Source organism: Lepisosteus platostomus, chromosome 3 (assembly GCF_059453375.1).
Source record: "Lepisosteus platostomus isolate fLepPlt1 chromosome 3, fLepPlt1.hap1, whole genome shotgun sequence".
In the NCBI taxonomy this organism is placed as follows: Eukaryota; Metazoa; Chordata; class Actinopteri; order Semionotiformes; family Lepisosteidae; genus Lepisosteus; species Lepisosteus platostomus.
This window is the reverse complement of record NC_142613.1, coordinates 23,942,672-23,969,319: the sequence shown is the minus strand read 5'-3', so window position 1 is coordinate 23,969,319 and position 26,648 is coordinate 23,942,672. Positions and strand designations below refer to the sequence as shown.

The window sequence follows — 26,648 nt, the reverse complement described above, 5'->3', positions numbered from 1 at the left end:
TAATGGAACTCCATATCAGTTCTTACAAAAACACTTACTTTTGTGCTATATGTGTTGAGTTTTTAAGTGTCTCAGAACCAACCTCAACATTTTCCATACATTTTCTACTTGGACATCATCTGTACTTTTTAACTATAACCCATTATAAAACAGTCAGATAACATGGTTAGGATTTTAAGGGATTCTGGCTACCTGTGGGAAAATGTTACAATAGAGAAATGTCAGTCGATGATGTCACCCAACAAAGTCAGTGAATTTGCGTTGCGTCTGCTTTGGGTGAGGTTTACTCTGCCTGAGTGACTGTCAGAACACATTACCTAAAGAGCAGCTGTTTATCATTAGTTGAAACATAAACAAACCCAAAATTAATTTAAAAAATAAGAATGCTCTGTGACAAAGCTTCTGGTCTCCTGAAGAACAATAGCACCTAAAATAAGATGGTGTTTCAATAAGCAAAAACACTGAATATTGCTAAAGAAATAATAATAATTGCTTACAGTTATATAGCATTTTTCTGGACACTCCACTCAAAGCACAATGGGGACTCCCCTCCACCACCACCAATGTGCAGCCCCAAATGGATGATGCGACGGCAGCCATAGGGTGATAGAACGCTCACCACACATCAGCAATAAGTGGGGAGGAGAGCAGAGTAATGAAGCCAATTCATAGATGGGGATTATTAGGAGACCATGATTGGTAAGGACCAATGGGAAATTTGGCCAGGACACCAGTTACACCCCTACTCTTTTCGAGAAACGCCCTGGGACTTTTAATGACCACAGAGAGTTGGGACCTTGGTTTTTATGTCTCATCTAAAGGACAGCGCCTGTTTACAGTATAGTGTCCCCGTCACTATACTGGGGCATTAGAACCCACATAGACCGCAGGGTGAGCGCCCCCTGCTGGCCCCACTAACACCTCTTCCAGCAGCAACTTTAGTTTTTTCCAAGAGGTCTACATCCAGGTACTGACCAAGTTCACACCTACTTAGCTTCAGTGGGTTGCCAGTTGTGAGTTGCAGGGTGATATGGCTGCTGGCAATAAGATGTTAGGGGACACCCGCATATAAACCAGGGAGCTCTTGAATATTTAGATCACTTGGTTTTTGTAGTAACATCCCAGTCTCTGGTACTGTGAGCCCTGGCAGAGAAACCTAACTCCCAGGCAGAACACTTTCAGAAGAGGCATGGCATTAGGCAAGGTGCCATGTGTGGGGAAATAAAACTGTGATGAACATTTTTAAAAAGTAACTAGTATGTGCTACTTTTAAGTAAATTGATGTAAATTTAAAAAAACAATTTTCAAAAAAAGAACCATAAGTTTTAGTTCATGGATATATTTTTCTGGACTTAGACTTGAATATAGAGTTTGGTGTCTCTGATTAAAGCTGTTCTGGTAATGTTGCAAATTACCCTGCAAACTTGCTTGTTTGTTTTTGACAGATTTTTACTTCACACAAAATGTCACCTTAAAATACTATGATCTTGATTTGTTCACTTTTTAAAATTTCTATAACGTCACTTCTTGGCAATTTAAAATATGTTCTTTATTTTGTAAAGCTAATATGGCAGCTAAGGTGCATTAAGGCTGGCAAAGAAAATAATTTGAACTTTTGTTAAAAAAACTCCATAAACCTATTTTATATGCTACAAAGATGCATCATTACAGATGTGAAGCAGCTTTAATTTTAGGATTCATAAAATATTATTTAACAAACTGCTAATTATTACCTGGCAGTGTTCTTGGGCAACATTGTTTTAAATGGTGGTTATTTTACAGTGTATTTTGGATGTATGCAAAAATATAATTCTTGTGAAGGGGAATGCCGATAAAATAAAAACACTGAAATTATAGTATACCCTACAAATTAATGTATTTTTTTATTACTGTATTTAAACACATTTCACTGAAACTGTGTTCTTCATTTTTTTACTTCATAACATTATGAAGAAATGTTATTTAAAAAAAAAAACATTTTAAACCTTATACCAGTGAAGCAGCACTAAGACATAAATGAAGTTGGCATGAGAGCACTGTTTGTTTGCTCGGGTCATATGCAGTCAATCTTACTTTATAAAAAAACCACAAATACTGTAGCTCAATCTCATAATAATGAGGCCTAAGAAGTGCATTAAAATGGTATGCAAAGGAACAAGTAATAGGTTTATTCCATGCTGCAAAAAAGAAGAAAGAGAACACAACGTTTCGGCCGTGGAGCCTTCTTCAGGTTTTTTTCAGCATGGAATAAACCTATTACTTGTTCCTTTGCAGCCTATGCATGCTGACGCAGCTACCCACCTGAATTATAATGGTATAGCTATTATCGTTACTTACAGAAACACTCTTTTAGAATCACTGTTGAGCAAAAGGCTTAAACATTTTGCACTACTCTAATCTTTTCACTCAATGGTTTTCCTTCTCTATACAGAAATATATTTAAGTTAATTATCTACTAAATTAGTAGTATTTTGTTTTACAGGTATCCTGTGCATTTTGTAGAATAAAAAGAAGCCTTTTACAGTAGTTCCATGGTTATATAGAAAGAAACAAATTATACTTATGACTTGGACTCTGATTTTGAGTCAATTAGATTTCAACCTAATTCTGATGTGATGGATCTCCTGTTATATACATCTCAAATTACAATGTGAATTAAAGGGTGCTAAACAAGTTAGTCTTCTTCTCACTCACACTAGGCTGTATTACTAGAAGTTGCTATAATAGTAGAAAACGTTAGTAGATGCAGAGAATACTGTTAATACTCATAACACACATACTGTATATTATAACTGTCTATTTACACAGCAGCGTAAATCAATTGTCTCTTCCCACAAATGATGACATTTACCTTGAGCATCCCCCTGTGGAAGAAGGTCAAGCCTTTGTACAGCACAGCAATGGGCTGGTTCTTCTTCAGCTCCAGAGATTGCTGGAAATCTTCCTGCGCTGCTGCATAGTCCTACATTGTAACAAACAGGCAGGGAAAACACTCTTCCAGTGGCTTTTCCAGAATGGGAATGTTCTCTGACTTCAGCGTTAATGCAATACAAGAAGACCTCTCAAAAAAGCTGAGCAATTTGCAAGATAAGATAAAAAAGAAGCTGATTTCAGTTCCAGATGTTGTTTATTATTTGCAATTGATCGGAGCCTCCATTAAATACTATGCCAGTCTATTAGATGTGCTGTAAATGGCAATGGTGCTGCTAAAGCTCTGAAACAGAGTGACCACTGGTCCCCTACTGTAACATGTCCAGCCTCTGCACTATCCAAAAGTACTTTCACTGAACCACTCTCCAGGGCCTGCATTTACAGAACAGTAAAGGAAAACTGGAAGAACTAACTCAAAGGAAATGTGTCTCCCAAAACATCCATTCTATCACTGGATTTAAAAGTGGAAAAGAAATATGACAATATAATGACATACTGTTTGAAAAAAGAAGGCAATCAGTTTCCGGGAGTCATGCAACAAGGCACTGATGCAGAGGTATTTATAATTTGAAAAGATTTTTAATACCGATGCTTACTTAAGCCCATGGGTGGACAGAAGTTTGGATGACTTAAAGCGAATAGCTTGATGATGAAACTTTTTGCACAGGTGACCTACTGTATAATAGGAATTTACATTTTGAACAGGTATGGTAAAGCACTGATGAATATTCATAAATCTCAATGCATGCACTTTTTGATGCATTATGAACAGAATTACAACAATGGTTTTACAATAAATTTTAGGTGACTTTTTGTACTTTCTAATAAATTTAGTCTGATCACCTCACATGATCACTGACTTGATGTTTTCCTTTATTATTGAATTTTGTTTACTTGATACAATCCAATGTACAGCAGTCATATGCATATAACAAGACTGACTGAGATATGGCATCACAATACTTTTATATAAGATGCACTAAAGAACTCACCTCAGAAATGAAGTGAAGTGTTCCCCTGTGTCGGTACAGACGAGCTGAAGGATACAGCTGTATGGCTTTGGAGAGATCACTTAAGGCCTCACTGATACGCCCCAGTGGAGACAGGATCTATAAATATACAAGTTCTTTCACTTCTGTTTTAAACTACCTTTAAAAAAGGTATAAATGCACCTATAAGAAATAGACTTAAAATTAAACAGAGGATAGCTAGAGATGAATGAACATTTTGTTAAAACATCAGCTTTTATTATGGGTGCCACATTTGTTAGAAATGTTTTACCACAGTGATAGACACATAACAGTGTCCGTGTCAAGCAGAAGCCATATATTGTGATAATATTCAGATTACATAGGAAAAAAAAACAAATACTTAGGGTGTTTATTATAAAGAGATCCACAATAGGAAATATCTACCAGACATGACTGCTGTCAACACTGATATTACAAAAGTCTCCAATAACTTTGTAATAACGAAAGCAGTAGCATAGTATTGTCACCTCTGCACGTTGCTCATACACCTCTGGTCGGTTGGGCTCCAGAGTAATCACTCGGCTCAGCTCATACAGTGCTAGGTCTGCATTTTTGATGTCCTGTGCAAATGAGAAGTAATGTGCAGTTACTCCTCCAAGAAATTACAATGAAAAAGATAACACCTTCACCCGTGATCACTTTCTCCACTCTGCGTACAAGACATTCCAGGAATGCACAGATCAGAACACAACATCATAAATCCACACAGCTATTCAAAAATAAACAAAATTATTTTGAAATTAAATGAAATTGATTTTGGCCTGTTGTTTGCTTAAGCAAATGCTTTTTTTTCTCATATGCAATATTTGGATTAGAATAAAAATTACTCCTGCCTTTAATGTAAGGATAAAACTTTTTTTAATAAGTAAAGGTTCATTTGTTGTTTCACACCCCCGAGAATTCCACATGCATGAAATTGTTGTAGAATCACTTGTCTTCTCTGGAGTGTAAATAATTGAGGAATTTATTTTAAAGCCAAAACAGAAACAAATGAGTTGTACAGCATATTAGTAATGCATTTTTTCATTATTTTTCATAATAGAGGGAAACAAAAATTTCCAATGGAGCGTTGTTTTCTTCCTGTGAAATTCAGAGATCTTTTTTTAAATCCATTCTTTGCATTCACAATCATAAAATAAATTTTTCAATCACCAAACATTTGTTTACACATTAAAAAAAAAATCTGTGATCTGGTGATCCATAAAATATGCAGTAATAAATGGAAAGTAGACCTGACTTTGGTTAGCTGCTGTTTGTAGCCCGGTGAGCAGCACTGAATCAAAATCCTTTCTCTTTGATCAGTACAAACAGTTTTACTCTGCTGCTGACCAAATTATTTAGTTTTCAACATTCTCAAAGCGTGTTGGCATGTCAACTGTGAAATGGATTCGAATGCTGCACTTCACAAACTCAGTCCCACAACAGTCAGGTGGAAGACTGAAGGCCACTTAATCTTGCACATTTTGGTTATTAAAGAAAAATTATTTTGAATTGAATATAAAGACAGATGCTTGTCTATGTACTAGCAAATAACAATGGACAGACCAGGCCATGTCCAGTTTGAAAATACACCTTACCGCTTCAGAACTGAAATCACTACATCTTTTTTTTTAATCCAAAAACTTACTTGCAGACCTTTCTTCCCATATGCAATTCCTCTTCCATAGATAGCACTGACTAATTCAGGATCCCCCTACTCGTGAGAAAAGAAAAGATTTATAAGAACACTAATAAAAAAACAGCTTCATCATCTTGAACAGAATTCACAAACCCTCTGACATAATAATATTATTAAAGTTCTCGTTTCCAAAGGTTGTAGGATACCCAACAAAGATGACAAGCTAAGTGGTCCAGAGTTTAACAGTAAAGAGTTTGTTACTCAGAGATAATGTCAATACATAAATGGATGAGTAAAACAAACAAAGCAAGACACCCACCCATCTTCTGATTATCCTTAGTAAGGGCTGCAGAAAGCTAGAGTCTATCCCAGAAGCGCTGGGCAGAACTATTCTCTGGATGGGATTCCATTCCAACACAGGGCACATAAAGCAAAACTCTGTACAAGGCAAAACCTAACAACACCAAATTGCAAGAGCGGTAGATCTTATCTCAAGTTAAGAGGCGTACCTGTAAGAGTAAGGAGAAATGCTTGATGGCTTCATCATAAAGACCATTTCCAATGAACACATATCCTACTGCTGAAAATGAAAAACAGAAGCAACACAACCGGTTATGTCAATGTCAGTCACAAGTAGGCTTAACTGGTTCTCTTGTAATGATTACCTTTACAGTGCAGAACTGGTTAGGTTAAACTGTTCAGGTAATCAATCATTCATAGAGAATGTGGCCACAAAGAGAGCCATGAGAATTCTGTCGCCATTGTCTCTTATTGTCTATTTTATAGTAACAAGTAACAAGAAGAACATTATAGTCTGTTGATGCCCTTATCCCAGTTACCTTGGTCAGTACAAATACTCTACTGTACAAAAAGAAGCTTTTGCAGAAGCATACTATAATTATCAAGGCTGTCTCACTCTTGTTCTAGAGAACCCTAATCTTTCAGCTGGTGACTTCAAACATAAACAGTTTTCCCACAAGGTTGTGTCAGACCTTTGTCTCTTCCTGATCAACATTAATAATTTAGATTCTGGCAGAGTTAACTAATTAAGTTTAGAGATGGCACAAAAAAAGAGGAGTGACAATCAAAAGCAAACACAAACTTACAAAAACACAAAAACCATACAAGGGGCAGACACAGGAAATGAAATTCAACATTAGTAATTGTAAAGTGATCCCACAAGAAGGAGGAAAACTACACACATTGCATGGGTGACTCATGCTTTACTACATCCTTGTCGAGACAATAAAAAGAACCAATGAAGAAAGCAAAAATAGTAGTGTACATATACAGTATATTCAAGCTTTACAATGATTTTGTACGACCTTTTGTCCTCTACCATACCACAGAAAGGATAGTATAGCCGTAGAGAGAGCAAGAATGATTCTGGCTTCTGGGGATTGTCATTTACACAAAGGTTAAAAGAACAAAGCTTCTTCAATCAAGAACAAAGGAGGGGTAATTCAATCAAAGTATATAAAATGCTAATGTGTAAATTTAGGATCAACCCAAGGGACTTCTTTAGAATCAGTTAATGAAACAAGGACATGGAGTCACAATGAAAACTAAAAGGGACTTCATGTAGAACAGAGAACTGGAAACACGTCTTTACACAGAAAGTTGTGGATGTGTGAAACAGGATTTCCTCACAGGTGAGTGAGGCCCCAACTCTGAGCTCATTCAAGAAGCAACGTGAAAGCAACTTGACAAATTTTACTACTCAAACACCAAATGACCAAGAACGGCAAAATGGCTCTTTCACGTTTGCAACCTTTCTTATGGCTTTTTTACAGTGTACTCCAACAGTATTGGGACAAAAACCTAAAACTGACATTTCCCTGTTGTACACACAAGAAATTGAGATTCATATAAAACAAATTATTCTGAGTCAGAGTTCAGAACGTCACCTTTTATTTTCAGGATCTATTTTGCAAACACGCTTAATCATTTTTCAACTAAAGCATATGTTGTGTTCTGTCCCCCAACATTTACTGTAGGTGACCAAAGGTATTGGGACACTTAACCTAAAGCAAATTCAGAAGTGAGAATGTCAGTATTTTGTTGCAAATCCCTTGCTTGCCATAACTGCATCTCACTTGAGATGCTTTGCCAGGCTTTAACTCTTGGGCTCTGTGCCTTCAGTCTCCTTTTGAACAAATGAAATGCATGCTCAATTGGATTCAGATGTGATGACTGACTTGGTCAGTTTAAAATGATCCACTTTTTCTGTCTGATGAACTCCTATGTTAAGCATACAGTATGTTTCAGCTCATTGTCCTGCTGCATAATGAATTGCCACCCAATAAGTCTGGTACCATTTTTTCTGTTTGTATAGCTCTGAATTCATCCTACTGCTGCCATCCTTAAGTCAAGTTAAGTCATCAATAAAAAACATTGAACCTGTTCCAGAAGCAGCCATGCATGCTCAAGCTATGATACTCCCTCCACCATGCTCTACTGAAGAACTGGCATGCTTAAGGTCATAGGCTAAATTGTGGAGAAAAACAGAAACAGCCATTCTGTCACCTTGATAGATGTTTATTTTGGTCTAATTTGTCCCTAAAACCTTGTTCTAGAAATCCTGTGGCTCATCTCAGTATTTTTTTGCAAGTTCAAATCAAGCTCTTCTGTTCTTGCTGCTGATGAGGGGCTTACACCTTGCAGCACAGCCTCTGAATTTTTCTTGGTGAAGTTTTCTGCAGTTTATGGCACTCGAGATTTGCATCCCCACACTCTGGAGATTATTTTTCATTTAACTAAGTGTAATTGTGGGGTTTTTCCTTCCACTTCCACAAATATTTATCCGTCATCCACTGCATTTGTCTTGTTTTGGACCCCTAAATCTTAGCCTCTTGACTCCTCCAGTTGTTTCCTTTTACTTAAGAACATTCAACATTGTTGATTTTGCAATGCTAAGAGTCTTACTACTTTCTCTGATGGTCATTTCCCCACCCCCACCCCCCCCATTTTCAAAATAGCCTTCTTTTCTCTTGTCTTCATGTTGGTTTTTGCTGACTAATTCAAGTAAAAGACTTCAGAAGTAGTTTCAAAAGACCTCAACCATGCCTAGATCTTCAAATCTCTTTTATGTGCATGAAATTTATGCAATATGTAACACCTGGACAATTAGAAACACCTGTAAACCTGTTTGTCCCAATAATTATGATATCTACAATGTGGGGGGTTGAACAAAAAAAGTGCTGTTGTTGTATAAAGGTAAAACACCTGCATTAAAATACCCATAGGTAACAGTGGATATTCTCTGTTTATCTTAAATAAGATATTTATCTTGTGATTTAAAATCTTAATTTCCTGACCATACAGCTAAAATGGGCTAATTTGAACTCTTGTCTCAATGCTTTTGGAGAGCACTGTATGTGCTGATCACACAACTCTCATACAAACTTACACAGACCTCAAGGACCAGAGCTAAACTAGAATTAGTGGGTTGAAAAATGAAAATGAGCCATATGAATACTGATCATACATACTGTATTTTCAATTAAATACTGACATGCATATGGAGGCTTGTGGCCAAAAGGTGCATCCCAGAACAGTGTGGTTCAGCACATTTGTCCTTGTACATCTTCTCAGCACCAAATCTCAGTCCCATTATTATGTACAGTATCTGTAGCTTTTATCTCAAGTAACTTACTTTTATACATTTGGCCATTTGTACTGAAGGAATCGGAGGGAAGTATCTTTCTTAAGCGTACAACAGAAGTGTCCTACTTGGGGCTTGAATCTTCAGCCTCACCGTTCCAAGTCTAGAGCTTTAACAACTCCGGTACAATCCTGACTCCAGACTCACATTTGGTCAACTGTTAAACCACAGATGGCCTAAGCAAAACAAGGGTTTCCCTTTACTTAGGTAACACCTTCAAACACATCTACCCACTAATGCAATGCTTTTTTCTTTCATATCCACAATCCATGGTTGAATATAGAGTGCTCCGAAAATAAGGGAAAAAGTTACGATACTCTGGACTTGAACATAAGGACAGTGCCCATCACAACTTTACCCTTCAACTAAAATATTCTACTTCAACTATCACATTCTGTCTTGGGAATAACCCTATTTTAAAAAATAATAAAGTCTGAACAGCTAGTGGGTCTTAAGCATTTACATAAACTGCCTCACACCCTTGCTGTAGTCTCATGCATGAGTGGAGAACACTGGTCTATAAACCCTGAGCACTCAAAGGCAGTGGAAAAACTGAATGATTACACCATCTGTTGGCAATACTGATTTCAGGGCCTGGGCTCAGTACACATACATCTTTAGAACCTCTGGGCACTATTCAATTTATTAACTTATATTTTATATACCCTGTATTCATATTTTTTCTTTACTTTTACATACCAAGCTCTTCATTTGTACTCTGGTTCTCAACTGCAAAAGGAAATCTCTTTTGCTCAATGAGCAACTTTGCCTGGCTCTACAAAAACAGGGAAAAAACTGGTGTTATTTCAGATACATTTAAAGGTGAAGCTCACAACAGAGAAGGGTGCATGTAACAAAGAAAGGACTGAGCATGTTATTTTCATCAGAGGCCAAAAGATCAAGCACAAAGTACTCTAGTACTGAAAGACGTCTTTTTAATATCACACAGAAATGACATCACAGGTTGGTTCCGTACAATAATACTTCATATAATAAGACTGAGGCTAATCTGTGAAAAACTGAATTTCAAGACTAAAAACTGATCTCTCAAACAAAACAACAAGATTAAATAAAAATATGCATGTGTTCAAAACTTAAATAGAATGTGCCATGATTTGGCTATCCTCTGGGGGGATGAAAGCAAATTCCTGGGAAAGAGAGACCTGCTTTTGATCCGAGTTCATTCTGTTCATCACATTACTTGGAACTACAACAAGTTTCTAGACCTACTGCTAAAAAAAAATTAAGCAATGTTCTTTTATGTTTAAAATTACCAGTGACATTCTGTGGAAATAAAAAATACCACAATGAAGTAGAAAAAAAGAAGATTCTTACCAGAACTTTCTCTGTGTCTAGGGAGAACACTGACACACAGGGCGCACTTCCACCACCTTCACACTCAGTGTCCTCAAACTGCAGAATTGAAGACTCTTCAGAAGAAAAGAAACAAATTGCATCAACAAAATCTTACTTCTCCACAGTCTGCACAAAAGTGTATAGGTCAAGACAAGAGACATTATGTACTTTGTAAGACAAGAGGCAAGCTGACAAAATACATACTGCAACAGCTCATGGGTGGGCAAAACTTATTCTGTAACTGTAAATAGATGTTTACAAAAACACAGGTGTGTATTTATTCTGTCAGGCAACCTACAATGAAAGTTTGTAAAATATGTATTTTATGAGTCATTCTATCTCAAATCGACTAAATTCCAGAAAAATCTATTTTATTATATTTTGTGTAGTGGAAGAGAGAGGTCAGGTAAGATATGAGAAAATATACATATTCACCAGTGGAGATTTGCTCATAACTCACTTTGTGTTAGCTTCTACTTACAATGACAAATTCAAAATGAGTGTATTCAATGTCAGTGTCAGTGGATACGCAGCACTCCATAATGACAAGACAGTCAGGAGACGAAGAAGCATAGTACAAACCACAAAATTATAATTAAGTGCCAAATGAAAAAATATGAGATTCGTGTGTAAAGCAGTTCCCATGGAAGATTTTAGATTTCCTCACATAGATTGGGAAAATCTAATAGGAATGTCAGCAGTTAAAATTATATATATATATTTCTAGTGACTGTTTTCTTAATCAATTTGTCAGAGAACCTACTAGTGGAAATGCTGATATAAATCTAGTCTTTTTAGAGATGACAATCAAGATAGAGTTTGGACAGCAGGAATGAGAGAACTGCTGTATTAGGAAACTGTGGTCAAAATATTGTGTGTTTTCTTTGTAGTATACAATGCTCTGAAAATATACTGTTGGAAAAAAGAAACACATCATTTTCTGGAATGAGAATACTATAGTTATAGTTTATGTACTTTCACAAAAAACTGTCAATTGGTTTTAAGCCCTCTGACCAGCAATACAGCTTGTGCAGTGAGGCATTTTAACTTGCCAATCACACGAAAGCTCGTTAGGTGCACTTTTACCCAACAAGGTCCAGGTGGAACAATGCCTGATCACATCACCTTTAAAAAGGCCTTAATTCAAAGCTTAGGTCACTGCAAGAAAAAGGCCACACTTAGTCAGTTTTCTGCGCATTCCATAATGCCTCAGATGTCACCAGAAGCAAGGCAGATTTGCCATTAGCATGCTGCAGGCAGGCGTGTCATGTGCCAGCGTTGCCAGTCACTATGGAGTAAGCTGCTCCACTGTGTCCTGACTGCAGAGCAGGTTTCAGCAGACCGGCAGGACAGAAGACTGTTCAAGGTCCAGTCGCCCTTGAGTGACCACACCAGAGCAGAACCAACACATCAAACTGGTCCATCTGAGCAGTCGTTTCAGATCTGCCATCCATACTGCTGCAAAAACTGCCGGCAGACACAGTGCTTGCATCAGTGATAGGACAGTCAGACTCCATGCTGCTGGCCTTAGAGCAAGGCGACCTGTCAGAGGCCCTCTGCTCACACTTCCTAGACGTCACACCCGACTGGCTTGGGCCAGATAGAAGTTCTAATGGACTCGTTAGCAGTGGCATCAGGTCCTCTTCACGGATGAGTCACTCTTAGACCTGTTCCATGCAGACAGGAGGGCCAGAGTGTGGAGGAGAAGGAGTTGTTGTGTTTCTTTATTCCCCATCAGTATAAACATGATCAATCCTTATCAAACGTTTCAGGGATTTCAGGAAAGCAGATTATGAAGGAATGAGAAAGAGCTTAAGAAAAGTAGACTGGGACAAGATATACAGTATATGGAATAAGTAGAGGCTGGATGGCAACAGTTTAAACATATTCTTCTTGAAATATGGAACAACATTTTCCCCAACAAATAAATACAAGACTATCAAGCAGTGATTCAGATAATAAAGAGGAATATAAGGAGAAATTAGACACTTTATAGCTTCCCTGCAACGTGGGTATTGGAAAAATCACTTTGAAAATGGATAGACGAATGCACAATTTTTGTAGTATTTTAAAAGTAACAAAACAAAGTCAAGAAAAACAGATAAAATGAGCAGCACATACATGTTAAACAAATATTAGCCCTAATAAGAGACAATTAATAATATTGCAATGCATAGTAAAAATCAGCAAAAGCTTTTTCAGTTATTACAACAGCATGAAGTGTCTCAGAGAGTGTCAGCAAAGGCTGATGTACTAAAAGACTATTTCAAGCGCTTACTGCTGAAGGAAAGGAAACATTCCTTATGCTGTGGAAAGACAAAGTTCCATATTAAATAATAACAGCACAGAAAATAAGCACTCTACACTTCACTACAGCCTGATGGTATTGTAATAATGTACCGCAAGGCAAATGGTGATTGTATTCATAGGCTTCTAAAAAAAGCATGTTCTTTTGTTGTTAAGATGGTATTATATTTGCAAACAGTGCGTCAATAAGTCAAGAGAAATCATAAAATAAATACAAAGTTATAAATCTGAAACCTCGAAAAGCAGAATCACGAATGACAAAGAATGATAAATTATTTAAAATAAAAACTTGTGAAAGGTGTAAGATTATCGACATTCAATACATACAGAATAAGGAATATCTGTAGCAGTAATCGTGGTTAAAAAGTCAGAACGATAACGTGCCGCTTTAGTCAGTTTATTGTATTAACAGAATAACCCTAACCACTTATTTTGTAATCGGGTGATTTTCAAAATAGCAGCGCAAAAGTCAGAACATGCTTAATGAGTTTAACACTCGTAGTCACATCGAGATTTTAAGGACGTTTTTTTTTTAAAAAAAATCCCTGAACTTTATTCTAATACTTTATAAATATCTTGCACTCAGAACATGACAGTCACACACCCTGCCCTGACTGGACTCATCCACATCGCTACACCTAGAGCAGTGCTCCTGTCAACGGATGCGGAAGCGTGTAGTGTCGAGTTAAGAGGACGTGGCAAAAGCTCTCTCACCACAATCCGCCGCGTATTCGTCCCATTCGGAGGGTGAGTTGCATCCATGCTTGTGTAGTTCGCTGTTGAAGAAAGTGAGAGAGGAGAAGTATTCCGTAGAAAATACAGCCTGACAACAGCACAGCAGTAAGACTGCAAACACAACAACACTCCGGACAGCAGGTGCCATGATGTGCATGTATGTGTGCAGGTGAGAAGCACTGCCGTCGTGGTAATGTAGTCCTGTGCAGCTATATTTTCCAAATAAAGCGACAGGAAGTTAAGAGGTTCGTTAACTACATCTCCCGACTTGCAAAGGGAGAGCTCCGCCTCTCTCTTAATATCCAGGAAGTGGCGTGCGGAGCCGGTAGCTTTAATAGAAACAAGGTGAGGATGGCAGCAAGAGGAGCTTCGGTTCGGTGTATTGAATGCAACGAAGAAGCATATGAACTGCATCGGGATTACAGCAACGGAATATTAAAAATTACTATTTGTGTAAGTGAATATTTTGTACAGTTTTCACAATAGAAATTCTACAATACTCTTTGCTACGAAGAAAGTGTGCGTGTTTGGCATGACTTGGGATTTGTACATGTGCATCATTTCTTTCTTCGCAAAACAAGCACCAGAAAAGAACGTTTATCAATTTTTTGACATGAGAACTTTTGCAGACTAATCGTAAATTTGAATAATAAAACATTGGAATCACAATGAAAGATAATAAAAAATAAATGAAATACGTATTTTGGAAAATAGTTTCATAGCTATGTAGTTTTTTTAAAAAACATGAATGATTCATGTAAAACTGTAACTGTGCACATTATTATTCTATAATACATCTATAAATAATTTTGCCAATGTTTTAATAACACATAAAAACAAATTGATACACAAGCAGAGGATTGTGTATCAATGTTTTTATGGATTAAGGATTAGACTTTAAAAATATTGAATAGCTAATTCCAAATACTTGTTGTTTTTGCAGGATTGATTTTAAAATTTATAATGTTAAGATTATAACTTAAAAACCAGAAAACTATTGTAGTTCCTAAGTACAAAGTTGCAGTGAATGCAAAACCAAAACATCGGTTTATACTGTATGTTAAACTTTGCTATATCTTTTAAAGTCTTATTATAAGCAAACGTTACATGAAGTCAGTGAATAACTATCCTCAATCACAAGTTAAACGGACTTGTTCTTGTTACTACATTTATTATGATTATGCTTGTAGGACCAAAAGGGCAGAACATTTTTACATTTCCTCTTTGTAACTCATGTCAGACTTTTTCTTTTGTAAATTCACACACTAATATACTGGTTTCCTGAAAGGCCACAGACTAAAGGAGCACAGTAAATGGAACAGAAAGGAAATCTGGTCCACAGGGAGGATCAGACCTTGAGTTTTGAAGTTATGAAAGGATGAATGAAAATAGTTATGGCACCACAGGGCCAGCAATTTGTCTAACAGCTATATTTTCAGTACTCTGTCTTGCATGGTTTCCACATGAATTCTGTGGTTGTCCATTATTTCTGCTTTGACCAAAGCTGGACAAAGCTTTGGTCAAAGACATTTCACTTTGGCTGGACATTTCAAAGTAGTTGGGAAAACTAGCAGAATCTCAGCTTCCATTTAACTGAGCAGGGGTGATTGTGAGGCTGCTGTCTGATATCCACCACCACCAATGTGCAGCATCCACCTGGATGATGCAAGGGCAGCCATAGTGCACCAGAACGCTCACCACACATCAGCTATCAGTGGAGGAGAGCAGAGTAATGAAGCCAATTCATAGATGGGGATTAAAACGAAACCATGATTGGTAAGGGCCAATGGGAAATTTGGCCAGGACACCAGGGTTACACCCCTACTCTTTTCGAGAGATGCCCTGGGATTTTTAATGACCAAAGAGAGTCGGGACCTCGGTTTTTACGTCTCATCAGAAGGACGGTGCCTGTTTATAGTATAATTCTTCGTCACTACACTGGGGCATAAGGACCCACATGGACTGCAGGGGGAGCACCCCCTGCTGTCCCCACTAACACCTCTTTAATCAGCAACATTAGTTTTTTCCAGGAGGACTCCCATCCAGGTACTGACCAGCCTCACACCTGCTTAGCTTCAGTGGGTTGCCAGTTGTGCATTGCAGAGTGATATGGCTGCTGGCATATTTGAGCTGCATTTCAGCAGTATTGATACATTTAATAATTTAATGTAATTTAACAAATTTTTAGCAATCATTTATTAAACAAAAAAAAGTCAGAAATGCAATTGTCTGCTGTGGGGAAAAAAATCAATAGCTTCAATAGCTGGTGTTGCCCCCTTTGGTAGAAATCACTTCTTGTAGACGTTTCTTTTAATTGTCTATCAGTCTCCTACGTCAACTTGGAGAAATGTTTGTCCACTTCTTCTTACAGAAGTCCTTCAACTGTGTGATTTTGGAAGGCTTTCTTGTATGTACTGCCCGCTTCAAGTCCCCCCACAGCATTTCTATGGGGTTAAGAGCTGGGCTTTGACTTGGTAATTCCATAAAGCTCAATTTCTTCCTTTTGAGCCATTCTTTTGTGGATTTGCTTGAGTGTTTTGGGTCATTGTCTTGTTGTAGGGTCCACTTACGGTTCAGCTTCAGCTTTTTGACAGATGGCCTCATGCTCCTCAAGTACACAAGGCAGAAAAGCAACCCCAAACCATAATTCTTCCACCGCCATGCTTTACAGTTGGTATGGGGTCAAATGCAGTTTTTGGTTTTCACCAAACATGACATCTGACATTGTGGCCAAACAACTCTACCTTTGTCTCATCTGTCCAGTGCACATTGTTCCATTAGTCCTGATCTTCACCTAGGTGTTGTCTGGCAAACTTCAGTCGTGGATCTATATTCTTTTTTGAGAACAGAGGCTTCTTCCTTCCTGACCTCACATGTAGGGCAAAGTTGTGCAGACTCTTTTGGATGGTTGACTCATGCACTTTGACATTGACTGAAGCAAGACTTGCCTGTAAATCCCTTGATGTTATCCTGAGGTTCTTGGGAGACTTCTTGTAGCATCTTTCAGCTAGCTTTTGGTCTGTATTTGGTGGGACTTGGCCTGGAAAGATTGGCAGTGGTTTGAAATTTTCTCCATTTGTAGATGATCTTTCAGACAGTGGAGTGATTGACTACAAATTGCTTGGAAATCGCTTTAAAACCCTTCCCAGACTCATAGGCATCAACAGTATTTCTTCTGAGGACCCTGGAGAGCACTTTTGATCTTGGCATGATGTAGCCCCACACATCAATTGCTAAGACCAAACCAGACCACAGCTTTCTGATGTTTATATAAGGCAGTGCCCTCCAGGTTACTCTCTAATGGTGTTCTAATCATTTGCACCTGTTTTGGTGCACCTGATTCTAATTTTAGGCATTTAATGCAATGATAAAGGTAGGGGTGTACTAACTTTTTCCCCACAAGGAAATTGCATTTCTGTTGATTCAAATAGTACAAATGAGTGTAAAATGTTATTTCTTAAAATTTGATTACCTTTATCTATCGGTATTGTTGAAATGCCGATCAAATATCCTTTTGTCCAAAAAGTCTATCATGATTGAGCATACACTCTTTAACAGTGTGATATTTTTTTTCTCACAACCAGGTCTGTCCACTCAGACTTGACTACTAATCCAGTTTTTGTGCTGATATGTATTAAAATTTCAAACTGAAAGTGCTTTGACATCTAAGTAATTTTTTTCAGCCTTGAATTATCAAAGCTTCATAATTTTGATGGTAAACATCAAACTGACAATGTTTTCACAAAAGTCAGAAGTGAACCAAAATAATGTGTTTTTGTGGTTTTCCTTTCCAGAAATCCTGTCAGAAACCTGTGGACAAATATATAGAATATGATCCAGTTATTATTTTGATTGATGCCATATTATGTAAAGTTCAAGCATACAGACACATCATATTTAATACAAAATTAAATGTAAGTATCCCTTTTCATTTTATTCGCAAATTAATCTGTGAGGGTTAACGCTTGCCAACTAGTAATTTGATGTATTGCCAGGGATGTCATTATCCATCTTAACCTTGCAGTAGAATTAGGTATTGTTTCAGAAAATATAGATTAAACATATTTACACTTGGGGAAAAAAAGGTTCGATTGTAGGCTGCACTTGCTTGCTGCCTGCCAGTGATTGGAGCACTGCAGCATATTGCTGAGAGCTGTTAGGGTGTGAGTGGGTTGAGCTCATTTTAGGAATCCTGGGCTCATCTTTCTCCAGCTGTGGTGTTTGTCCTCCAGCTGATATGCAGGGCATTGCTTTCCCTGTATTTAAATTGTCCATCCCATAGTAACTTGGTTTGTCTAAAGTGAAAATTAAATTTGAAATCTACTGTGACGGGGACACTGTGCTGTAAACAGGCGCCGTCCATCGGATGAGACGTAAAACCGAGGTCCTGACTCTCTGTGGTCATTAAAAATCCCAGGGCGTTTCTCGAAAAGAGTAGGGGAGTAACCCCGGCGTCCTGGCCAAATTTCCCATTGGCCCTCACCAATCATGGCCTCCTAATAATCCCCATCTATCAATTGGCTTCATTACTCTGCTCTCCTCCCCACTGATAGCTGGTGTGTGGTGAGCGTTCTGGTGCACTATGGCTGCCGTCGCATCATCCAGGTGGATGCTGCACACTGGTGGTGGTGGAGGGGAGTCCCAATTACCTGTAAAGCACTTTGAGTGGAGTGTCCAAAAAAAGCGCTATATAAGTGTAAGCAATTATTATTATTATTATTATTAATATTACTGTATACAGTTTGAAAAACAAGTGCATCACTTTACAGTATGTAACACAATGTTTGTTTATTTATCTTTACAACCTCCTGTGCTTGCGCAAAGTTCCAACAGAGAGCAGGGTTGAATGGTAATATACAGTATTAATTTAAGGGGAGGCAAATATCTGTTTTAAAGAAATTAAAGATTGTTGCAGTGACTAAAAGCCAAAATATTACTAAGTATATAAGGTTTTTAAAAATTAAAATAGCATAACTATTAAAAAAACTCAAGACATCCTTGAAAACACTTTCGAAGAAATTTCTGTGCAGTCATCTTAGGGAAAAGTGGATTCCTCCGAGAGCACATAAGGATCAGAAACCTCCCTGCTAGGAAGAGGATGAAATAAACCTTAGTTCTCTTTTAAAAATAAACTTCCCCTTCAGTCTCCAGCAGTAGGCTGGTCTGGTATACGAGCAGAAGCTTGTAGTGAAATGAGATCTAAGTAATATGTTTACGACTACTCATTGAAAAAGATGTGAGTACTTTTATGTAATCTCAGTGTATTGCAATGCCGTTCCATCACTAAAAGTCACTACTTCTGTTTATTGAGTTTTGTTTATTCTCAAATTAAGATCTCATTTCTGAGAGTTTTCTTGGTTGCTTTCAATTGCTAGATTCACGTGAAGCTGTGTGTATTTTGTCTGCTGTGTGAAGCTTATCTGAGGTGGTCGCAGCACCAAGGAACAGAGCAAACCAGTGATCCAGCAGACATCATCAGATATGCAAAAGAGTGGGAGTTCTACGGCATGTTTGGTCTAGCTGCTTTGGGTAAGCATAAGATAATGTTCAAATGAATCCTTCTTTAGTTTAAAACAAATGAAATACCTGTTTAAGGTTATTTAACTACCCACTGGGACTCAACAACTGACATTGGAGGAGAGGGTATACAGTAAGTGACATCATGTATTCTACTATCACCTCACCTGCTACTGATCTATCTACTGAATGTTATAAATATGTACTTAATGTTTATTGATAGCAAAATCTTTAGTACATGGCCAAGTTTAATTTCTAATGTAAATGAAAATGAACTGTTTTATCTGGAAAAGCTGTGTTATATTAAAATCCATGTTTCACACATGTGTGGTTCCAGTCAGTTTGCATACCAAGGTAAATAAATCACAATAATTGGCATAGAAAAACCTGCCAAAGTGGGGCTCAAGACTGGAATTATAAAAAAAAGTGAACCTTTAAAAGATTTTTGCTGTCACCTGTGATTTCCTAGGTGCTGGTCATTGTGTACTCCTTTCATGCTCCACCTGACTTTTCCCACAGAGCTTGGTGTGTTCCTGGGAGGAGTGCTGGCATTCCTGTGCTCAGTACAAGGGCTCCTCACTACCAGCCTGGATCCCCACTTGCTGCTGAAGGCACTGCTGCTGTCCAGCTATGGGAAGCTGCTTCTCATCCCAGCAGTGATCTGGGAGCATGACTACTCCCCTCTCTGCTTTAGCCTCATCAAACTCTTTGTTCTGACATCAAACTCCCAAGCTATTCGAGGTATGAAGGTTCCTTCCTATTTATCATCCCTGTTTTGGTGCTCTCCTGATGTTCTCGTGCCTGTTTTGTTTTTGTTTTTAAGCATCTTAGTTCTTTTTAACAAGATCAAAAAGTACCTGATCTAAAATCTATAAAACATTTCAGATCACTACTGTTTAAGCTGTAATAATGACCTAAGTTTGAATCTGTTTTTAATTTTTTTACAGACCTTATTCACAATTGACAATCTTTCACCTTCGCTGGCAAGGCTGTAATTCTTAGTGCCCCCTGCCCATGCCTTCACCCACTCTCATTTTTCTACTGATTTGGGAAGACTACATCAACAGCACTGTACCTTTCTTCATCCTGTAGCTAATCCTAGCAAAACCAGGAAGTAGCCTGTTTTCCAGAGGAAGATCAATTCAATAGTTATGGACGACATTGCATCCTGTAGCTATCCCAGAAGGACTGAAAACTGGGGAGCAGCCTTTCCTTTTGAGCGATCATCACTAGACTTTACAATCCATTCCATTGTAGACACTTCATTTTGATAATGTAATAATAATAATAATGATAATGTTTCTTTATTAGCCCTATACAATTTCTTGCATTAGGAATTCGTCTTTTCGCATACCCCAGCTTTTTCTCCATGGAGACACAGACACACAGACAGGGAGAGAAGCTTGGGGTCAGAGCACAGGGTCTGCCATTGTATGGCGCCCCTGGAGCAGTTAGGGTTAAGGGCCTTGCTCAGGGGCCCAATGGAGTAGGATTCCTCTGCCGGCTGTGGGATTTGAACCGGCAACCTTCCAGTCACAGGCGCAGATCCTTAGCCACAGAGCCACCTCTCCACCCCACTTATATACTGCAAAGCTAAGAGAAGGGTTTTACAATCTCTACTATAAATCCTACCTATATTCTGCAGAGAGAATCAAAATCAAAATGAAACTTAAAACCGAGCCAGTTGAGCAGATAAGGTGCAGGATTCTGATACAATATGCCTGAGTGGGGAAAAGAACCAAGAGTAGGACTAGCACAGTCATGAAATTGAGAGAGTGTGCAGTAGGACAAAGAGATCAAGGAGGCGGCTTGCCTTCTGATATTGAGGTGTAGTTCATGTTATACAGTATTGTGCCCATGAAGCCCATGCTGATCTTTAACTCACCAAAGATGTAGGGTGTGAATCCTTTCTCCTGCAGTCTTATAGAACACTGCAATGTCTTAAAATAAGTCACCATAAAGCGAAGTCCTACTTTCTAGAATGAATGTTCCGAATATATACAAGAGATAATATAGGCATGTGTTGTGTAACTGTAATACTTTTATGTACAGTATATAACAAATTACTGAATAACAATACAAAATAACTATTTATCAGAATAATCTAAATATTTTAAGATATATTTTGTTAATCTCTTTTCATGTTACCTCTATTTTATCTATCACTATTACTGAAACTTTTTGTCCCTGACTGATTGCAGTTTTTTTTTTCTGTTTTTCAGTTGTTTTGAACAGTAGCAAAAGGCTCTCCGTCTTTACTGTATTTGTTGGTTTTCTGCTGGAAACCTCTGCAGCATACATCATCCAAAAAATTCAGTGGATCACATAGAGACAAGCAGGATGTGCAGCTACTCACGTTTCTCCCATTACTGGTGTTCAAGAAATTTCCTTGGCAAAGACTGCATCCTTTGAAGTCAAACGTTGAAGACTTAATTGACGCAGCGCCCTGTGGATTGTGTTCATAATAATGGTCTTGCAAATTGGAGAACACTGTTACAGTACAGTGTTTAGCTTAGTGTGCTAATCTTGTGATGAGGCACAAGCCTTTTAAAGTACAGTGCTTTGCACAGAAACATTGGACTAAAAGCTTAAGAATTCAGGTAATCAGAAAAGCAGCCTGTGGGTTTGTGGATTGTCGATAATGCTAAAATAAAAATTGTATTTAATAAAAGCAGAACTAAAGTTATTTTGTAATAATTTTGCTCTAGTAAAAGTTAAAAAGCAATATTACATAATAGTGTTTTACAAGCAATAATGTTTCTTTAACTCTTAAAGTATCTGTCAAATTTAGACACATTGAATTTCTCAAATATTATTGCGTGATGGTACAGCACTTGACAGATTGACATTTTATCACACAGTTGGGCAGTTGTTTTGTTCGTCTTTGTCCTTGCACTGTGTGAAATTCTGTTGAACATGACTTATCTCCATGGTAATTTAACACATGCTTGTTTGGAATTGCAAATATTTGGCACACATTCACTCCAGGCTATGCCCAGGTCATTGGGTTCTCATGAATCCCCATAGTTCATAATGCAGATTGTTGTTAAGAATATTTTTGCCTTAAATATATGTGTAACTCCCAAACTGATCAGCAAAAAAGATATTAATTGTTTCTTTAGAAATACCCTGTATTAGTTTTAGAAGCAAGGTGGAGAAGGATTTTTAAAAATGTAGCTGTACCAATTAGCATGTGTTGCATCAATTGTTTTAAGTAAGGTGCCTGTTTTATGTTTATTATTCACATGCTATCTCTTATACTATATGTGTGTGTTCAAGTATGGACATTTTTCTTTTATAATTTGGAACCACCAAGAAACAATGCCATCCTTATTTTTAATCAGAAATGACCTTTTCTCTTTGTGATTTTGGTATCAGCTAAGTAGGAATGAAGACTTACATGGTTTCCCCGAAAATGTGCACTGTGGGGCCATTTTGCACACAATGAACTATGTAGCACCTTACAGAAGAGTCCGCATTGATTACAGGAGTGATACTGTTTTGCCTCCACACTCGGGTTCTTCTCAATTCATGAGGGATTAAAACTAGAGCATCCCAACAGACCCAATCCCACTTAACCCTGTCAGCACTCCAGAATTGTAAGTCTTTGTTAGGCAATTCCATGCAAAGTCCGCTAGTGACATGGAGTCAGAACTGCAGTGTCCGGTCTCTGGACCATACCTGAGTAAACGCCTTTTAGGGTTGAGTCAGCAAACTGAATAACATATCAAGACATCAGCTTGGAATTATGCAGCAGTGGTATAGGCACTAGAATGTAGTGTGTACATAGTGTGACATAATGTGCTGCTAATAAAGAAAAAAGACAAAGGCGGACTTCCATTATCCTCAGGCTTGAAAAAAAGGTATTTATGTAGAAGTTGTAAATAGTGATAGAAGTGAAACATTATGAGGATGTGAACAATGAAAATAAAAATACTAAAAGTTACTCTTTTTACATTTCTAGTACATTTAATGCTATATAAAGATAGAGTGGGTGTAGAAAGTATTGATTCCCCATTGTATTTTGCCACATTTTCTCATTACAACTGGCAAACTTGATAGATTTACTAATTATTTCCCTGTTTATCCATACAGCATCCTCCACAATATCAATGTGTTTAAAAGTTTGCAGCTAAAAAATAAATTCCTCAAATTAAAACCCCTTAAAATTGTTATTGGGAAAGCTATTCACCCCCTTACCATCAACATACTTTGATAATCTTTGCCACAACCAGTTGCCTTCAGAATTTGCACTATGTTGAATGGAGTTCACTTGTGTGCAATTAAAAAGATTTCAGATTTAACACACCTGTCTTTGTAAAGTTAAATACATCTGTCTCTGTGAGTTACCACATATTAAGCAATTTAAAGACACATGAGCCTCAGGAACAACTAATGAACAGAGAGTTTGGACAGGCACAAGTCAGGCAAGTTATATAACAAGATTTAAAAGGCACTGTGTATTTCACAAAGCACTGTTAAATCAAGTATCAGGAAGTGGGGGGACACATAAAACTGCTCAGAATCTTCAACGATCAGGTTGTCCTCCAAACCTCAGCTGGGCAAGAAGGTCATTGCTCAGAGAAGTAGACAAAACAATGAAAACAACCTCAAGACCTACTATATCTCATAATTGAGATGGGAGAAGCTGTGTGAGTCAACAGTACCTCAGGTACTCCACAAACCTGGGCTATATGGTAGAGTGGCAAGGAGGAAGCCATATTTTAAAAAAGCTAGCATGAAGTCAAGCAAAAAGACAATAAGGAGCTTCGGAAACATTGTAGAAACAAATTGTGGTCTGTTGAGACAGAAATTGAGTTATTTGGTCTTAAGGCCAAGCATTGTCTACTGAAAGAAGAGCACTACTCATTACTCACAAAACACCATCCCCATATTGAAGCATGGCAGAGCCAGTATGATATTGTGGGGTTGCTCTTCATCAGCAGGGACTGCTAGGCTTGTCAAAGTAGAGAGCAGATTGAATGAAGCAAAATATAGGCACGTGCTAGAGCGATTCTAGGATCAGTCTATGAAAGATTTGAAACTGGAATGGAGATTTATGTTTCAACAGAACAATAACCAAAAATACAAAGCCAAAGTAACCCCATTGAGTGGCTTAAACAGAAGAAATCCTTGAGTGGCCCAAAGTCCAGCCTTAAATCCCATAGAAAATCTGTGGCAGGAATTTAAGATTGCTGTACACCACCTCTTTTCAAGTAACCTGCAAAAGCTCTAGCAATTTTGTAAGGAAGAGTGGGCAAAAATTAAATCTGCAAGATATGAAAAGCTGTTTACCAACATGCCACAGAAGGCTTAAGGCTGTCATTGCTGCAAAAGGGGGAGCAACTAAATATAAGAGATAAGCTAAGAACACTTTATGAGCCATATACAATTTCTTGCATAATGAATTTGTCTTTTCACATACTCCGGCTTCCTCTTAAGGAGACACACAGATGGGGAGAGAGAAGCTTGGGGTCAGAGCACAGGGTCAGGCATTTATACAGCACCCCTGGAGCAGTTGGAGTTAAGGGCCTTGCTCAGGGGCCCAACAGAGTAGGATTCCTCTGCCAGCCACAGGATTTGAACCAGCAACCTTCCAGCCACAGTGCCACTGCTCTGCCCATTGGGATCTGCGGAGTCTCATCTCCCACAGACCAGCACCTTACAGGACAAGCCACAGCGCCAGGGATATATTTAAATGCTTAAGGTCCCAGGGGGGTGAATACTTGTTCAGCTGGATATTTCAGTTTTCTATTTTTCATAGAAATGTTCTTTTACCAAAAAAAACGACTATGCCCCATCAAAACATCAAGTACTGTATGTTTTGTTTATCATACAAGAAAGTCCTGTTTAAATGTGTTGCAGTTTGAGGTTGTAACACAGCAAAATATGATAGAGGTCCAAAGGAGGTTAATACTTTCTACATCCATTGTATATGGATGAGAACCCTATGACTTGATATTTAAAAAACGTTTTGGCACACGTTTTGTTACTTGCATAGATTAAATTAGTGATTTCCTTTCCTTTTGTGAAGCTCACTTGAATTTGTTTTCTTTTAAAGGTGGACAAAATATTCATCTTCACAATATACTACTCAAGATGAGGGTACAGCAGTTTACAATCTGGTTGTGTGAGCATTTACCTTTTCTGAGAAAAAATGGTTAAGAAGCAAGTGATACTTCACTAACGTCTAGACAAGCTAGGCAAGACTGGGCCTGGTCAGCACAGTACAGGTAATAAAGATGAAACTAATGAAAACTAACTTGCTTCAAAAAATGGACTTGGTGAATCAGTAGGTGTCACTTTCCTGAATGTCCAGAAATGCCCAGAATGGTAACTTGGGTCACTACTCTAAGAAATGCTGCCTTTTGGATGAAACATGAAATCAGAATCCTCATTGGACTATCCAGCACAGCTTGTATATAAATAGGAACAAGTAATAGGTTTATTCCATGCTGAAAAAAAGAAGAAAGAGAACACAACGTTTCGGCCGTGGAGCCTTCTTCAGGTGTGAATATACAAGTATATATTATATACAAGTTCTACCCACCTGAACTTGTATATAAATATACTGTATGCAAATTATAAATATATGGGTATATTTCTATCTTACCCAGGATTTAATACTATAAAACATACAGAACAAGGCAAAAGTGTTTTCTTAAAAAGCACTAGCACATTATTAATTTCTTCAAGTAAATTTCTTGAAAGAACAGGCCCCGTCTAAGGAGATTATAGATGTAGCATCCACACATGTGAAGACACTTGAAAAGTACAGCTGTTTAAGGTTTCACAGTGTGGAATTATCTTTTGCTATGAACACAAACAGGCCTCAGGCAGTGACAGGATTGGGAAGCGTGGGTGTTACAGTAGAGATGGATGCTGTTTCGAGACTTAAGTTGATTTTGTGCAGCTGTTGGAAGAAGCCCCCCCTCTATTGTTGTGAAGAATTATCCTCAAAACTTTCTTGCAAGCACATGTTGAAATTAAATGTCAAGCCACTGCAAACCAAAGGGCAAACACAGAGCTTGTGTTGATAAAGAGATGTACTGTAGTGCTCCCAGCACTCTTGAGCTCTTCTGCACACAGCTCTGCTTTTCCACCCAAGATTCACCTTAACAACATATTCCAACAGTATACCCTTGAGCTTTTCTTTTAAACTTCTCAGATAAGTCAAAAGCTAAAACCCTATTAAAGTCCTCAAGGCACAGCTGAACTTAATAATTGTACAAAACAGTTAAATTGTTTTTATTGTTTTATGAAGCAAACATTGTGTTGAAAAAAAGTGATTAAAAATCCAAGTAGTGTTTATCATCACAATTCTCACAGTCAAGGATTTTTTCAGTGTAAAATGTTCCTTATAAAAGATGTGAAAAAATGGAACTGACATTGACCATCATTCAGCCCACTCAGGATATCATTACAGAATTAGTTTATTTAAATCAGTGTAGTTAATAATAATATAATATCTTCAATTTAAGCCTATGTA

At 37.8% G+C, this 26,648-nt stretch overlaps 2 protein-coding genes across 5 annotated transcripts in view; one reads left to right on the top strand and one right to left on the bottom strand.

Moving 5' to 3' along the window:
- Positions 1 to 13,831, bottom strand: part of ttc13 (tetratricopeptide repeat domain 13) — a 33,616-nt gene extending 19,785 nt beyond the window's left edge. Inside the window, exons 1-8 of one of the 2 annotated variants that reach the window (XM_088625042.1) lie at positions 13,622 to 13,831; positions 10,580 to 10,674; positions 9,944 to 10,019; positions 6,090 to 6,160; positions 5,590 to 5,655; positions 4,430 to 4,522; positions 3,924 to 4,040; positions 2,852 to 2,962 (exon numbers count right to left, since the gene is read on the bottom strand). In XM_088625042.1, coding sequence (XP_088481168.1) covers positions 2,852 to 2,962; positions 3,924 to 4,040; positions 4,430 to 4,522; positions 5,590 to 5,655; positions 6,090 to 6,160; positions 9,944 to 10,019; positions 10,580 to 10,674; positions 13,622 to 13,799 — 807 coding nt within the window. In that variant the 5' untranslated portion in view covers positions 13,800 to 13,831. The remainder of the gene's footprint in view (positions 1 to 2,851; positions 2,963 to 3,923; positions 4,041 to 4,429; positions 4,523 to 5,589; positions 5,656 to 6,089; positions 6,161 to 9,943; positions 10,020 to 10,579; positions 10,675 to 13,621) is intronic. The other variant, XM_088625041.1, reaches the window with a different exon arrangement.
- Positions 13,832 to 13,934: 103 nt separating this feature from the next.
- arv1 (ARV1 fatty acid homeostasis modulator) lies at positions 13,935 to 23,105 on the top strand. 3 transcript variants are annotated; one of them, XM_088625043.1, is made up of 5 exons: positions 13,935 to 14,095; positions 17,437 to 17,556; positions 19,018 to 19,171; positions 19,679 to 19,900; positions 21,382 to 23,105. In XM_088625043.1, the coding sequence occupies exons 1-5, from the start codon at positions 13,994 to 13,996 to the stop codon at positions 21,486 to 21,488; spliced, it is 705 nt and encodes a 234-aa protein (XP_088481169.1). In that variant the 5' UTR covers positions 13,935 to 13,993; the 3' UTR covers positions 21,489 to 23,105. The 3 variants fall into 3 exon arrangements, with proteins under 3 accessions (XP_088481169.1, XP_088481170.1, XP_088481171.1); XM_088625044.1 differs by lacking the exon at positions 21,382 to 23,105 and adding an exon at positions 20,107 to 21,371; XM_088625045.1 differs by lacking the exon at positions 17,437 to 17,556.
- The last annotated feature ends 3,543 nt before the right edge of the window (positions 23,106 to 26,648 follow it).

Bases quoted from the DNA above. Each gene is read 5' to 3' on its own strand.
- arv1 (XM_088625043.1), top strand. From the start codon at position 13,994: ATGGCAGCAAGAGGAGCTTCGGTTCGGTGTATTGAATGCAACGAAGAA. The intron at 14,096-17,436 runs GTAAGTGAATAT...TTTCCTTTCCAG, and splicing joins TATTAAAAATTACTATTTGT to AAATCCTGTCAGAAACCTGT. The intron at 19,901-21,381 runs GTATGAAGGTTC...TCTGTTTTTCAG, and splicing joins AAACTCCCAAGCTATTCGAG to TTGTTTTGAACAGTAGCAAA.